General features: G+C 28.9%; 2 protein-coding genes across 2 annotated transcripts; both read right to left on the bottom strand.

The window, feature by feature from the left end:
* Positions 1-8,267: 8,267 nt before the first annotated feature.
* Positions 8,268-14,286, bottom strand: LOC108912262 (the record flags this gene model as incomplete). The annotated part of the gene is made up of 5 exons (XM_018717456.2): positions 14,125-14,286; positions 12,788-13,161; positions 12,268-12,577; positions 8,673-9,053; positions 8,268-8,486 (listed from the first exon to the last, which is right to left on the bottom strand). Coding segments are annotated over exons 1-5 (1,354 nt in total), but the record flags the coding sequence as incomplete, so codon positions are not given.
* A 758-nt stretch (positions 14,287-15,044) lies between these two features.
* LOC111691331 (EF-hand calcium-binding domain-containing protein 2-like) lies at positions 15,045-15,804 on the bottom strand. The gene is made up of 2 exons (XM_023453943.1): positions 15,460-15,804; positions 15,045-15,390 (listed from the first exon to the last, which is right to left on the bottom strand). The coding sequence occupies exons 1-2, from the start codon at positions 15,485-15,487 to the stop codon at positions 15,149-15,151; spliced, it is 270 nt and encodes an 89-aa protein (XP_023309711.1). The 5' UTR covers positions 15,488-15,804; the 3' UTR covers positions 15,045-15,148.
* Between the last annotated feature and the right edge of the window lie 177 nt (positions 15,805-15,981).

Here is a 15,981-nt window from a genome sequence, read left to right as displayed (position 1 = left end):
CACCACAGTGTATTTTTATCTGACGATTTTATTTGAGATATAACTTAAGAAGTTCTTTAGGTGGGAATACTGTCGTAATAATTAACAGTACCTATTACCTACTTTTTTGTATGCTACCTAGGTCCGGTACTTGAGTCTCGGTTAAAGCTTGATTAACTGATCAGGGGATTAGACTGTACATATATTGATTTATTTTATAAAGGATAGTCACAGTCTAATTGGTTGATTAGTTAATTAAGCCTTAATCGAGACTCAAAGTTCCGGGCCCTAGTGTATTCCCATACCATTTATACTATCCAGATTCAATACAGCAGACTCATTATGGCAAGAACCATTCGCAGGAAGATTATCGCACATAAATACACCTCGAAAGTGTGTCGTGGTTTTTATATGCAATGTCTAAAGGGTTAATACCCGGATCCCCTCTCGTTAATGTCTTTTTTAATTTTGTACCAGGACATCCTCCCTGTAAATGTAGCTCAACGAGAAGTTTGTTTATCAATGAATTAACAAATCCTCCCTAAATTCATGACTCCCAATCCTGTACGTATTTATAATTTTCACACTTCACTAAACATACAACTCCTTTTGCTCTTGAGTTTTGTTCTACGCCACTGTAAAATAATACATGACCTCTATCCGAAACAACCTTTCCTTTAACCTTCCTTCTTTGTTTCAGTTATACCCATATCTATTTTTACAAACTCTTCCATTAGCTCATTTTGTTTATTCGTTAAGCTTCTATATTCCTATATTCCAGATTTTGTGATTCCCTGCAGCAGTTTTTGTTTTTATGTACAATGTTCCTAATCGTTTCCTTATTTCGCCGGATCTGTTCTATTTTCTCCCTTCCCTGTTCTTATCCTTAGTTTTTTGTCTTTACTATTTGTTTTGTTATGTTGTCCCACTTCCATTCTTCATCGTTAATTATTATTTTATTAAAACCTATTTTAACTGTCTTCCCTTTTTTTCTTTCTTCTGCAGCTTTCTCATTAGTTTTTGTTTCTCCATTTCTTCCTTAGCCATTATTTATGTATACACGTTTATCCTTTAAATGTTTTAATTTTTCTTTATTTTTCATCATTTTATTTTTCTCGCTGAGCTTTTCTAAACCCAGTACACAGGTCTTTTCATTTATTTTATTAGCCGTTTTAATATGATTTTTAATGTTTAGACATTCCTCCATGAATTTTTCCATTTTTCCTGCCAGTTCATTAGTATATGTTGTGTCTATTTCCCATCCTGTTACCACTATATTTTTTTCTCTTTTGTCTTTCCAATCTTTCTACGCTTTTCCTTAAGCTACTTAATTCCGATTTCATTTCAGCATTTTCCTTCTTTATAGAAACTATGATGTAGACAGAATGGATGTACGAAAGTTTCTGGTTTAGTACCAACTAGAAAAATATATGCACAAAATCAGTAGATTATGTGTACCTACTGGAACAAACCTAAAGAATTAGTCAATCGCTTACATTTATTATGGAGCTCTAAAATAGCTGGTCATTCCAGTCATGATAATAAAATATTGTCTATAGCTATATATAAATCGCATCACACATTAATTATTAACAGTTTACATACTAAATGTGGAAGAACGGCGATGAGCTCCATCGACGAATTTGGTCGTATAAAACAGAGGACAAAAATACTTTTACGTGGATCGCCAGATATTCACTTTAAAATTATCAAAGACGGACACTTTGATATTCAGAATAAGCGTTTAAAAAATATATAAAATCCAGTAGATGGTGCAGATGCAATACTACGTGACTTTTTTCATAATAATAAGGTATACAGTGAGGGAGTTAATAAAGCTTTATGTGGTGTAACAGTAAAACTTAATGAAGTACCTAATTAAGAACAATAAAAAGGACATAGAAGAAGTGAAAGTATATTTCGATAATGAAGTCGTGGTGATTAAGAAATAACTTAAAAATAAACCCAAATTTTGTAAATAGTTATAAAATTATTATATGAAAGGTGGGTGGTTCTGTCACATTGATTAACAGTAAAAAATTATTATTTTTTTCTCATTATATATTCACCAATCTATTTATAATAATGGAAAAATGTGGTCCAAAAACTTGTTATTTTCCCAAAAAAAAAAAGTAGTACTAAATACTTTTACCTAGTGTCAAGCACCTACCAACATATTGAGAAAAAAAACTTGTCCGTAAAATTTAGTTTACAATGTTCCCTATATTTACATAGTATAACACTATAGATAGTGTGTCCTTAGTGACTAAGGTTAGTGCAATGGCACAAATCCTTGCCTTAACGTTTAATATCGATTCTAAAATGCAGTTATACAGACTGGCCCACGATTTAAAACAGAAAGTTGACCCGATTAGCGGACAAATCATTTTAAGCAGTTTCATACGAACTGAATTGCTGGACTAATTTTTTAGTTACACAGGCCACTGATATCTAGATAGGAATACTAAATACTTAGTACAACTTTTATTTGAAATATTTTTTAGAAAATAACATAAAAAATATCACAAATTTAATAAAATTATGTCATTGGGGTATTATGAAACAAAAAACAGAAATATTAGGCTATGACATCAATTAAAATATAATATATCGTTTTAAATCTTTATTTAAAAACATTTATTAAAAATACTAGAAAATAATATATATCTTTATAAACAAAAACGTAACTCTTCAGTATCAATTTTTTTTTATAATACCTTGTACATATAAAAATACTGATAACTCATAGCTAAATTTTAAATTTAACTTGCCTATATTTAAAAATACATCTACAAATTATAGTTTACAAAACAAAGTCTGGTACACCTATTTCTACTGTAAGTCAAAAATACCATATTTGAGATAAACCTGAGAAAACACAACTATGAAAGTTGTATCTATTAAAATCTAATTGGTTAAAATGAGTATCTAAGTATCTGCACAGATATAGGTATTTATATTAGTTACATTTTGCTGTTAAATTGTACAGAAACTGTAAAGTATAAACAAATCAATTTGCAGCTACACATTTCCTAAATATTTTTCTGAAACACAAATATTTCAAAAAATGTTACAGATAAATATAGCATTATGTGATATTTAGACTTTTATACATTTTTTTTACGTTAGCAGTAAACAGAGTAATGTTATTTATAACATCGATAGTAAATTTTGTTTCTAGTTCCAATTTTTAAATTACATAAAAGCAATATAAAACATTAGGCTTACATCTTTCTTTCAGAAAATGTTTTCTACTTGATGGCCAGGTACAAGTCAAGAAAAAAAATTAAATTGGTATATGATGCTACTATATCATTGTTAACTATCCACGTACATATTTTTTGTATTTCTGAATTTATACAGGGTTGCTGATATATATGGAAACGGTCGATTATCTCCTAAAGTAAGATATCTATCGAAAAATCATAAAACACAAACGTTTTAGGGTTTTTTAAAATCTATTACAATAAAGAAAAATTAAATATTCAGAATCAGTCAAAAACTCATAATGAAACAAAGTTGATTTTTCTTTAAACCCTGTACGTAATTCCATATTTTAATTTTTTTCGAAATTCTAAACAAAATTCACATAGCATATCATGTACCTAAACTGAACCGCTTTCGAGATATCGCACTTTAAAAATAATTTTCTTATGAATTATACAAAAATATTTTACTCCATCAATTTTATAATCCATCAAGTTACCATTGAAAGTTTCTAGCTCCATAACAATGCCACTTCGTTCTTTTGTCTATCGTGACAACACATGTCAAAAATACATTTAGTGTGAATAATTTTCTCGCAAAAATGGCATGTTTAAGTGAAACTGAGCATATTGAAATTTTAGTGATCGTGAACATTTCTCTAAATCAACTGTTGCAAAAACATTATAGTATTTTCGTGAAATTGGTGTTACAGATCAACAAAAAAGTGGAAGACCAGTAAGCATTACAAATAAAGAAAATTTTTTCAATATCACGTTAGATGTGGTGGAAAATCCGTTAAATTCGACACAACAGAGGGCTTTAAATCATAGCATGAGTCAATATTCCATTCATCACAACTTCGTATTCTATCACCATATCCTATGATCATTAAAACTTCAATACGCTTGGTTTCACTTAAACGTACCATTTTTGCGAGAAAATTATTCACACTAAATGTATTTTTGATGTGTTGTCAAGATAATCACTATTAAACAAAAGAACAACGGGGCGTTGTTATAGAGCTAGACAATTTCAGAGGTAACTTGATTAACTATAAACTTAATGGACTAAAATATTTTTGTATAATTTATAAGAAAATATAGAAAAATTAAAATATGGAATAATATAGTGTTCCATTAAAGAAAAAGCAACTTTGTTTCATCATGACTTTTTATTAATCCTGTATACTTAATTTTTCTTTATTGTAATAGATTTTAAAAAACCCTAAAACGTTTGTTTTATGATTTTTCGGTAGCTATCTTTAGGACCGTTTTCATACATATCAGCGACCCTGTATATTTAGTTAAGAAAATCGAAGGAAATTAGAAATAATTTTACTAAATATTAATCATTTATTAAAAAGTGTAGATTTATGAAATATAAATTTGTTATTAAATTTATGGCACAAACATCATCCCAAAGTCGATATTCAAATAAATGATGTACCTAACTTTAAAAGATAAAGGAAATATAGTTAATTTGTTGAATAACAAGTATTTTTATTAAAGATGGTAAAAATATAACATTACTAAAATTTAAAACTTACTGGTTAAATGAATAAGAAAGTGTTGGTATTTCAATATATGTAATACATTAATAAGCCTATGATAGATTAACTTTTGAGATCATTGATATTTTAATCATCACCTTTTAATATTAAGGCACAAACAATGTTTTTAATTATTTAATCTGCATCAAAACAGATTATATTTTCAAATAAAATAATTTGATTTTATTCTTTCCTCAAATAAAGTAAAAAATAATTTAGTTTTACATGAAACTGATTGATATATTTAACAATTTTAGACCCAATAATTTTCCAAAAAATTGGTCAACGTTTATCTATATATGTGGTGCCTTTTTATATATTACAAAAAGTTGGTCCTTTAATTGGTCAAATTTAAGACAGCCAACTTAAAATCATAAATTAGTGTAACAATAAACATCTGTATGTAACAATTTTTGATCGATATTGGGTGAAATATTGGTAAATATACTGCTTAAAATTTAGAATCACTTACATGCCATATACGATCGTTCAATTTATGTATCATATCAACTAAAACTTAAAAATGTTTCAATAAATTTGAAAAATATAAAAATCTTGGTAACTATCTATTCAGTCAGTATTTGTATACTTATTTGATGAATTTTATTTTAAAGTTTCAATAATATTACAACTCTTTTATACAGGATGTGCCAAATTATATAGATCAAACTTTACTTTTACCTCACAGTTCAAAATACCAAAGTACCAATAAACATGGGCCAAGAAATGTTTAATTTTCGAGATGCGTTCAAGTTCTTGAAAATAATTTTTAGAATACTTGGATCATCTTAATTGTTTAAGTATTACCTAATAAAAAACAATTCAAATAAACTTTATTTTATCAAAGTTAAAGTTAAATAACAAAATGCCACACAAAGAAGTAGAAGTACAAAGAAGTCACTAAATGATTCTTATCAGCAGTTGGTTCATCTTATAAAAGATAAAAAGTGAAGTAACTATAAATTTTTGTTATCGAAATGTATTTTGGAATTACATTTATAGAAATTGTTACTGTTAACAGCTTACATCTCAGACACTAAGTACTTCTCGACCAATGTTCCTGACAATTTTCTTCTTATTTTAAAAAGTTCTGTTGCCCTTTATGCAATTCGGAACACCCTGTATATTTTAGGAACATATAGTTAGTTACTAAAAGGTATTTACCCATATCAAAAATAGACAAAAATTGTTAAATGTGACAAAATACAAATTTTTGTTTAAATAGGAGATAAAAATTTTGACTTATTCCATGTCAGATAACTGTGATTGTAAATTTTTTCACCTGAGGACTCAGCAATATCTGATTTGTGATTAATTACATACTATTTCTTAAACATCTAAAACCTATGGTAATAATAATGGTATTGATAAAATTGAACTATTGCTATCAAGTAAAAAAAAATGTCACGTGTCAGTAAATACTTTTCAAACTGCCAAAAATTATATTCTTATTGTAAAAAACAAAATTTAAAAATAATTAACATTATAATTTGTACTAGGGCTGTGAACTAAATTTGAAGGATTTACAATAGATGGCGTAACTTATGGCTATATTGCATCGGACACTTCTGTAACTATGTTCATGTCAAAGCCCTGTCATTAGGCTTCACATTTCATTATGTGCCATTTTACTGATGTATAAACATATTGTTTGTCGGCTCCGAAGATGCCGAATTATGAGCCAACAAATTTCGATTTGCAGGAAGTTATACATTTCCTGTTTAATTTAAAGAAATTTTTGCCGTTTTAGAAGGGGTAGTTTCCATACAGTTGACAAAAAATGCCCTAGTCGACCGAAAAAGTTCGAAGACGAGGAATTGGAAGCATTACTCGACCGAGATTCATGTCAAAGCAAGATGAACTTGTTGAATCATTGAATATTGCTCGCACAACAGTGTCTTGACATTTAAATGCACTCGATATGATTCAAAAGCAAGGAAATTGGGTGCCATATGAATTGAAATCGAGAGATGTGTGAATAATTGTTTCAACGGCAAAAAAGGAGTTTTTTCTTTCGTATCGTCACTGGTGAAGAAAAATGGTGGGACCAGCTTGGTGTTATGTGTACTATGAGTTAATTGAATCGAATGAAACCATCACTGATGAACACTACCGAACATAATTGATGCATTTGAGCTGTTCATTGAATGAAAAACGGCTGCAATTTGAGCAAAAGCATTATAAAGTAATTTTTTAACATGACACTGCTCGACCACAGGTTGCTCATGAAGTCAAAAAAATACTTAGAAACACTGAAATGGAATGTTTTACCCAACACACTATATTCATCAGATATTGCTCCATGGGATTATTACTTGTTCCGATCCATAGACCACGGTCTGGCTAAGCAGCGTTTCCAATCTTAAGAAGATACAAAAAAATTGATTGATTGGTGGATAGCATCAAAAGACGAGTTGTTCTTTCGACACAAAGTCCATATGCTGTCAGAAGGACGGGAAAAAGTAGTGGCTAGCAATGGACAATACTTTGAAAAATAATAAAGCCTTGAATTTACAAAAAAATTCTTCAAAATTAATTCACAGTCCTAGTATAGTGGACGGAAATTTTGCAATATTTCTACGATTTGAAGTCAATATATGTTACTATAATAAACATTTGGTCTGAAGTTTTTTTCATGAAATAATGTAAAATTGGTCACATTGTGGTACAAAAATAAAACTGATATTTGTAATTTCTACATTTTCCTAGTTTATATTTGCTCTCTTGTCGGCTGCAGAATAGGAAAATAACTGAACTACAAAAGTATTTAGTTGCCTTTTTCAAACGTTCAATAAATTTAAAGCAAACTTAGAAAATTTTACTTTCTAAGCAAACAAACATAAATCCATAATTAAAAATTAACTTTTAACTAAGAATAAACCAATATTATTTTGCAATGTAGAAAAAGCTAACTCGGCATTAAGAAAAGCATAGTTATGCCCATAATAATAGACAGGATTTATTTTGTTCTTGTCTCTTTTTATGATCGTAACCAGAAAGTCAATATGTTCAACTACAAATGCATCAGGTTTTGCTATTTTCACTCTTCGATGAATAAGGTTCTCCATTAATTTTTTCATACCGAGTACAGTACATAACATTTCATAAGTAACATCATTGTGTTCGAACTCATCTGAAGTTTCATTACTTTCCTCATTACTTAATGATTCCACTATAGTCGGTACTTCATGACAGATTTTAGTAACGCAATTCTCAGTCTCTTCATCGGTCTGGGAACAAAAATCGTTATAACTATCTATATCCTTTTCATCGCTTGAGTTTATACTGTTTATATCCGACGAAACTCCTTCCGCGGTTTGGAGATTATTTGAAAGTATTTCCTCAATATTTAATGACTCGAAAGCATTGGTAGGAGCACCAACAAAAAAGCTTTCAAAAAATTTTTGTGCATCATTAATAACAATATCAAAATTTTCTTCTTTTAGTTTCTTGGTTTTATTCTTTTTTACTCTTGTTTTATTATCATTTTTAACCTCCGAGGATTTATTTTTATTCTTAAAATTGATATTACTTTGTAAACTTTCATCAGTATTATTGTTTTTATCTACATCACAGTTGAGATTCGTTTTATTGTCAATTTGTTCTTGGTTGGAGTGTTGTCTACTACTACTTTCTAAAAAATTTTCAGTCTTACTAGGTAACTTATTTTCTAGAGATTTATTTCCCATGCCACTATCTTCTTTACCTTTATTAGCTTTTGTAGTTTCTATATCAGTCTTTTGATTTGTCACTGAGGTATTTGCATTTTTAGAAACTGTTTTTCCTAACTTTTGTTTATCATAAGGTTTTTTTGAATGCAATTTTTCTTTACTATTAGTATTATCAAATTGTTCATTTGAATCCTTTATTTTCTCTTTTTTTTGTTTATTTTTCCCAATATGTTTTTTAGAATATTTTTTATTATTAATAATTTTACCATCGTTTTGATCCATTTTACAATTATCTAACATCTCATAATCATTATCCAAGTTGTCCTCTAATTTAGCCAACTGTAAGACGTCATCCATATCCTGTGCTAACTGCTTAATATCTTCTGAATTGTCTTCCATATGAAAATCAATTTTCCTTCTTATAGAAGGCTTAGTAAGTACATGTGCTGTTATCGGTTTATTTTTGGTGCAAGTCCTCTTTTTGGATTTTTGAAATATCATCGTATGCAATATATTTGTAAAGTTATTCCAACCTTCAATTTTACACATTAAATTTAAATCCACTAAATCAAGTTCGGTGAATTGCAAAAACGATCGAATGCAATTCAAGAGCACAGCACTTCCTCCTGCGTTTTTTGATAAAATCCCTAAAAGCAAATACTTCTTTCACAAATAATGAACATTTTAAGTTTTTAATTAATAAAAGACTCCTAGTGTCGAACTGGCAGTAAAATGGGCGACCAGACAAAATATTTTGTTTCGCCGCCTCTTGTCTAACAAAATATTAAGATTTATGCATGCAATTGGCACATAGTAAAAATCTATTTGTTTGTAGTGCTAGATTGTATAAAATGAAACATTTATCTTGCATACATTTATATTTCTTTTAGTTTATGAGTCGATTTGAAAATTATAAAAAAACAAATGATCAACTACAGAAAAAAAATTGTATAATGGTAAATTGTATAACTAGTAAATCTTATAAGGGGCAGAGACGAACCGTATTTTATCAAATGTTATTAAAAAATGCAGTCATAGGTGGCTCATGTCATTTGTTTAAAACAAAACAATGACAGATGACACATATTAGCTTTCCAATAATTACAGTTTTATCAGTTTGCGTCTTTCAATTTAACTATACGAGTTATACGATTTACCATTGTGCAATTTTTTTTCTGTAGTTGATCATTTGTATTTTTATAATTTATTGTTTGTTAGTTAGTATGTGGTATGAATAAAGTTATTATAACAATATTTTAAAAGAATATTTTGTCTCGGTGTAATTTAGATAAAATAATTATATTTTCCTGTTATATCATACATTGCATATTGAAGTCGACATATCTCAAAAACAAGTAAATATAGGGAAAAACTTTATATTACAAAAATTATTCAAAATTTAACGATCTTTCAGATGGACTGCATTTCCACGTTATAGGGAACAAAACATTTTTTAGTATCGCCATGCCATCTATACAGAAAGATTTGAACTAACAATTCTAACTACAATTTGAAGCTACTCGAGGGATCTAACAACCTCAATTTCCGAAAATAAAATAAATTTCTTCATTTCGGAGATATTGGCAGCGGGAGTGTTAAATGGCACACCCTGTATATATCATACTTTTTCTACCACTGATTTAATTCTATCTAGTTAAAGCTCAAACCATGATACTACATTGGTGAATTCACTAATTTCTATTTTACGCATTACATTTTACTGACAAAACCAAGATCATGGAAAATTTTTGTCCAAATTTAAAGCATTTGTTGAAATCAGATTTTTAAAGAAAATTTTGATTTGAAAAAAGTCAACAACAAAAAGTTTGAAAAATCATTAGTTATTTCAATTTTTATTCCTGTTTAGACATAGGCCAATCAATAGAGCATTCAATCAGAGAAACATATGCTTATGTTTCCTACTCCAGTTTACCATTAATTAATTTTTTATGAACATTTTTATGCAAAAAAACGCATTTTTTTTAGTTTTTTGCTTATAAAACCTAAACTAATGAAGCAATCTGAATGCTATAAACAGACAATTTGTAGAGAATCGAAATACGAATAAAACAAGAGAAACCCGGAAAAATAGTAAAATAATTTTTTTTAAATTCATTACTCCGCCATTTTTTTAAGTTGTAGAGCTGATCCTGTGCACAAAAGTAGTAAATTCTATGTACTTTAAGTGTGCAGAAAGCAGGCGCTGTCAGATCAGTAGCTTTGGCACAATTGCAGCTGGATTTTAAAAGTAGAAGTACAAAAAGTATACCTATTCTAATTTTTCAATAAAATTATGCGTACGCGGTCGAGTAGTGTGGCAAGATCGGGAGTTGAGGGCAGTGGATATCTATATAGATATACAATTTATCATATTGTCAACAACCAGAAACAGCCGAACTTAAGCGTGCACCAGTGATAGAGTGGTAAGAATACGCGGAATCAGAATGATGTGAAACCTGTGGACATTCCTTGTTCCTGCATTTTTAAACATTTACACGAAATCTTGACATCAAACGTGAATTTGGAAGTTTTCTTACAAAATGTACTATTCTGTTCCAAAGAATACGTATTGTACGAATGTCTTTTTAAGTATATCGTGAAGGACATTTTATTGCATTTTGTAAGTTTATGAACTATACTATAACTAACAATCCTCAAACTCTATTGATTGGCCTAACAAAACATTATGTATATTCACTACACAATTTATAAAAAAATTAAAAACCATTTAATTTGTTCTATGCAAAATGACTTCTATTACTGTCAAATATCTGTAAGTAAAAAGATAGAGAAGTAAAGAAGTGAGAAGGTATACCACAAATGGTAATTATGCTACTTCAAAGTAATTTTTGCTACATTTTGGAAAAATTTTCTTTTTATTCAGTGTCTATTACTTTAATGGTTCTCCTACAGTATATATTACGACCAACTTAGTCATATTACAATCGCCAGGTTAGGTTGAAATTTGTATTATTCACTGTATTGGAGAAATAACTTTGAATAAGTTAAAAAGCAGTGCGTTTGATTTTAAAAGAATTAATTATACAAGATGCGTTCCAAAAGTAAACAGGACATTTCAATAATAGGTATTTCTAAAGAGGTCATCCATTGACAATTACATACTATTTTGAATAAATCGGTTTTTACAAAAAAAAAAACTTATTTTTAAAAAAGTCCTGTTTACTTTGTAACTTTGGAACTTGTAATGTTACTTATTCTATGCAACATATTTAAAGTAACTTTGATATTCTGGTGACTGTAGTTCAAAATCAACTGAGTATTTTTTTTTGTCCTATGAAGCATTTATAGCCTACTCTCTACACAAATCTTAATAAGTTACAATGACTTATTTCTCACTGTGTTAGTTGAAATTCTTGGAGCATGGCCCATTCATTTCCAGACACACTGTATATCAAAGAATTTCAAAAATGTATAAAAAAATTTAAAGTAATTTTTGAAAACATTAATTACTTATATAAAACATTTAGGAACATCTCATATATGTATTTACATATTTCTAAAATTTCAATAAATATTTAAAAAGATCCAATTAAATATTTTATTTGTATAGATCTAATGAAATTTAACATTGCTTCTAGGCCCACAAACTGCAGCACTAGAACAATATATGAATGTTAGCTAAATTTTTAGATTTAACAAATTTGGAACTTACTAAATTATGTATTTAGTACTCAACCTTGTATTTGAATATGTTTCATTGTTTTATTTGATTTGATTTTTATTTTTATATACTACTGATATTTTTATTTGGACCCCCCTATTCGTCTACTTGGCCTGCCAAACATTTACCCAGTGGTCAAGTCCGACACCAACAGCATAATTTTTTTCTAATCAACCTACCTTGAGCTTCTAATTCTAAAAGTTGTTCAAATATCTGTTGAGTAAAAATATGAATCCTGCGGGAAATATCTTTGTTATCCGACAGGTAATTTGATAAAATCTTAAACTCTGATGATAAGTTTAACACAAGGGATATATCGCTCCACGAGGCTCTGTATTGTCTAGTATATTCAGCAAATTTTATGTCACCTTCTTTAAATAAATTCTGCAATTTTATTAAAAGGAACTGTATATCATAAATGTGGACTATCTCTTTAATAGGAGCTACAGAATAAACAAGGCTGTCAGCATATAAATTGAAGTCTTTTACCTAAAAAAAAAAAATGATTTTCACAAGACCTCATACCTACATAGCATAAAATACTCACTTTTCAATACAATGGCAAAAGTGCTGAATTTTTATATTCAACTGAATTTTTCATAACAGTAAATTTGATTTTTTTAAATTTTCTGTTTTAAAATTTTTATCTTAATAAAAAAAAATTGTGCAACACTCAGAAAGTTGATTAATCATACTTACATCAATGAGATGACTTAACATTCCCTTAAAAGATTCAAAAGGAGGGGACACAGTACCGACAACGTGAAGACCCAGTTTCCACAAATCATTTATATATGCTTTTAGGCATTCTGCCAAAATGGCACTTTGATCTTTATATTTATATATTAAAAGTCCTCCAATAGGTTGAAAAAGATCACCAGCAACAAAGCGGATACAAAAAATTATAATATGTGTAGGAGAATCTTCACTGCTGGGATGCATTGGATTGATTTCACTTAAATTGTACTCATTCATGGTTAACAGTACATTTCTATCTGAAGGCATTAACGACAAAATCTGTTCTGTTAATAAAGCATACGTTGTAGTGTGTATAAGATAAGGACGGTAGAGTTCTGAAAGCAATATGAAATATAAACATCAAATACAAATATACCATGAAGTAAGAAGAAAAAAAGCAAAACAAATGTATGATAAGCCATTATATTATATATCATATATACATTTTAGTTACTCTATCATTTGAAAAACGGTAAGTACTAAGTAGATACCTACTATACATTATAATATACATATCAATTTTCAAACATATTGATTTCAATATTTAAAAAATTTCTTATGTCGATTTTTGCTTTTCAAAATTTTTTACACCACAATGCACTGTAGAAAATAAAACCACTTTTAATTTACGAGTATCTACTGTGCAAAATATGGAGCAATGCCATTTAGAATTTTTATGGAAATGACCCTGATGATTAAGGAGAGTAAGCCAACAATACCATATCATTATGTGCGCCCTTTTCAAAAAAAAAAAAAATGAGCCCCCTTTCCCAACAATAATCACTAAAAAAAAATGTATATTTCGAACCAGAAGTTTTTAAGCAATTTTCTAATTCTTAAAAGAATGAAGCAATATAATTTTACAGATATGTTAAATAATTAATTGACCTAAACCATGAATTGCTTTAGTAATGATAAGTATTTAGTTTTATACTTAATTCCATGTATTAAAAGTATTTAATATAAAATATTATTATTTTTTTAATTAGCATAGCCTTAAATCAACAATTTTAATATCATGTGTGGTAGGTACTTTATGCAACATAAAAGATTGACTGATTTTCAATAAGGAAGCAACTTATACCTACAAGATGATATACTCTTAGTGAAATGAATCTAAAAAAAGTAAAAGTATGTTTGGTGAAAGTTTAAACATTAGGTAATAGAAGACAAAATAAGTTTATTTAAAAGCAATGTACTAAAGACCAGTAAAGATCCAGTTATTTATAATGTGCACCTATTTCCTTTAAACTCTACATTAATCATAATATGTATATGTACAACTATAGATTACTTACCATCAATATCATCATCATACTCGTCCATTTCATCTTTACAACTTTTACTTTTTGGATCATGCTTTCCCATATCTACTAATTTGCACTACAAATATGTAATACAATCATATTATACTACAAAATACGTAATTATAATATTACACCTTTAATATTTTAATTGAAACAAACTGAACATTTCTATCACAGATCATTTAAAAATGCATTTAAAAAAATTTTTTAACCCGTGAAATTAACGTTTAATCATACTATATCTTCTTCTTCTTCGTCTTCTAACAGGGCCCGATAACTTATACCAGAGACAATAGATAACTATAGATAGCTAACTCGAGTGGAGGGGGAAGGACTGTAATAAGCATCAGCGCCAATGTGTCAAGTGTATCAAGTAGAAGTCATTTAGCGGGACTTTTAAAATATATTGATAATATTAAATAATAAACTTAATTTTGCTTAATATGATTATATCTCATACTGAGACTGTAAATAATATACCATAAAGAGACAGTATGTCACATTACTTTAAATTTTGAAACGTCATCAAAGTAATGTACAATAGTGTTTTTTTAAGTATATTATCTACAATCTTAGTATAAAATATAATCATTTTAAGCAAAAGTAAGTTTATTAAAACAACCCCTACATCAATAATCCTTCTACTTCATGGGATTATTTCTTAATTGTTAATGGCAAAAAATACTCAAACTCTAAAATACTAAATACTGCCACAGAAAAGTAATTTCAGACAATATATAAGTGATATAGATATTATTTAAAATATTGTTTCTTTCTAAAGGATACAATTGCTTATTTTGTTTTTAATTTTACTTACCTAATATGTACTTCAAATGATTTCTTTGCACTGTTGTAAACAGTTTTGTTTATTTTATTAAATAAAATGNACTGAATCAGATTTATCTCAAGACATTCCGTCGAATGTATTTGAAAGTATTCTTGGCAATTTATCTTTTCTTTGCACAAAATTTATACGATATGGAATATTTCAAGAGGAATATGAGTGTAAAGCTTCTTACTTATGTTCTGTAATTATTTGGGACACATAAGGTAGAAATTTTGACAAGTGCACACTTCCAGGTGTCTGGGGGTCTTCCACAGCTACTATTATCTCTTGGACCTCAGCTTCGGAAGGACAACATCCAAGACCTCTAATTATAGTAGCGATCTCCCGAACGTCTATAGTTTTATTTCCAGCGTGATCAAACACTTCAAAAGCATCTGCGATTCTTCTCTCCAGGTCATTATTTATTGGCACTAAAATGCATTTTAGAATCACCATCTTTCCTTTTCTATGTCACATTAAAATGGCAACTTTGGTCCTACCTGGAATTTCCACCTCTTCCTCATCCATTTTGATTCGTTTTAGAATATGTTATGCACTTTTTACGATTTAAATCGCTGCAAGATAAATTCTGTCTTTCAGAGTGACTGCAATTTCCATAACAACGTAATTTAATCGATATCTCCAGCAACAGAATTGATTTCACAAGCTAAAGGATGGCAGTATGGGTTCTTTAAGCTTAGCAGTGCGTTTAGGTACGATATAATTTAAAAGAGGTCTGTTTCTGCAGCAGTTGAGGACTGATTTGAAACTATCAGATACATTTGACCAATATATTCCTGACCATATTCTTACATTATTCGCTGAAAGTAAGTGACAACTTAAGTGGTCGAATATAGTGCGGCTATGCAGCCTGGGATGCGCTTTGCTAAGGTGGCCCTTAGGCTAGCGCGGGAATACCTAAAACAAATATTGAGTAGGTAGGTATGTAGAGCGTACAACTAGATGGCGCTTGCATCTTTTACCGGCTACAGGTAATTTAACTCACTGTATTACCGATAATT

Source organism: Anoplophora glabripennis, unplaced genomic scaffold (assembly GCF_000390285.2).
Source record: "Anoplophora glabripennis isolate ALB-LARVAE unplaced genomic scaffold, Agla_2.0 scaffold183, whole genome shotgun sequence".
Lineage (NCBI taxonomy): Eukaryota > Metazoa > Arthropoda > Insecta > Coleoptera > Cerambycidae > Anoplophora > Anoplophora glabripennis.
The sequence above is the reverse complement of the archived record's forward strand: the minus strand, read 5'-3'. Positions and strand labels throughout refer to the sequence as shown.

Coding starts and splice junctions, on each gene's coding strand:
- LOC111691331 (XM_023453943.1), bottom strand. CDS start 15,487: ATGGATGAGGAAGAGGTGGAAATTCCAG. Junction 15,391..15,459: donor GGAAGAGGTGGAAATTCCAG/GTAGGACCAAAG, acceptor AATGCATTTTAG/TGCCAATAAATAATGACCTG.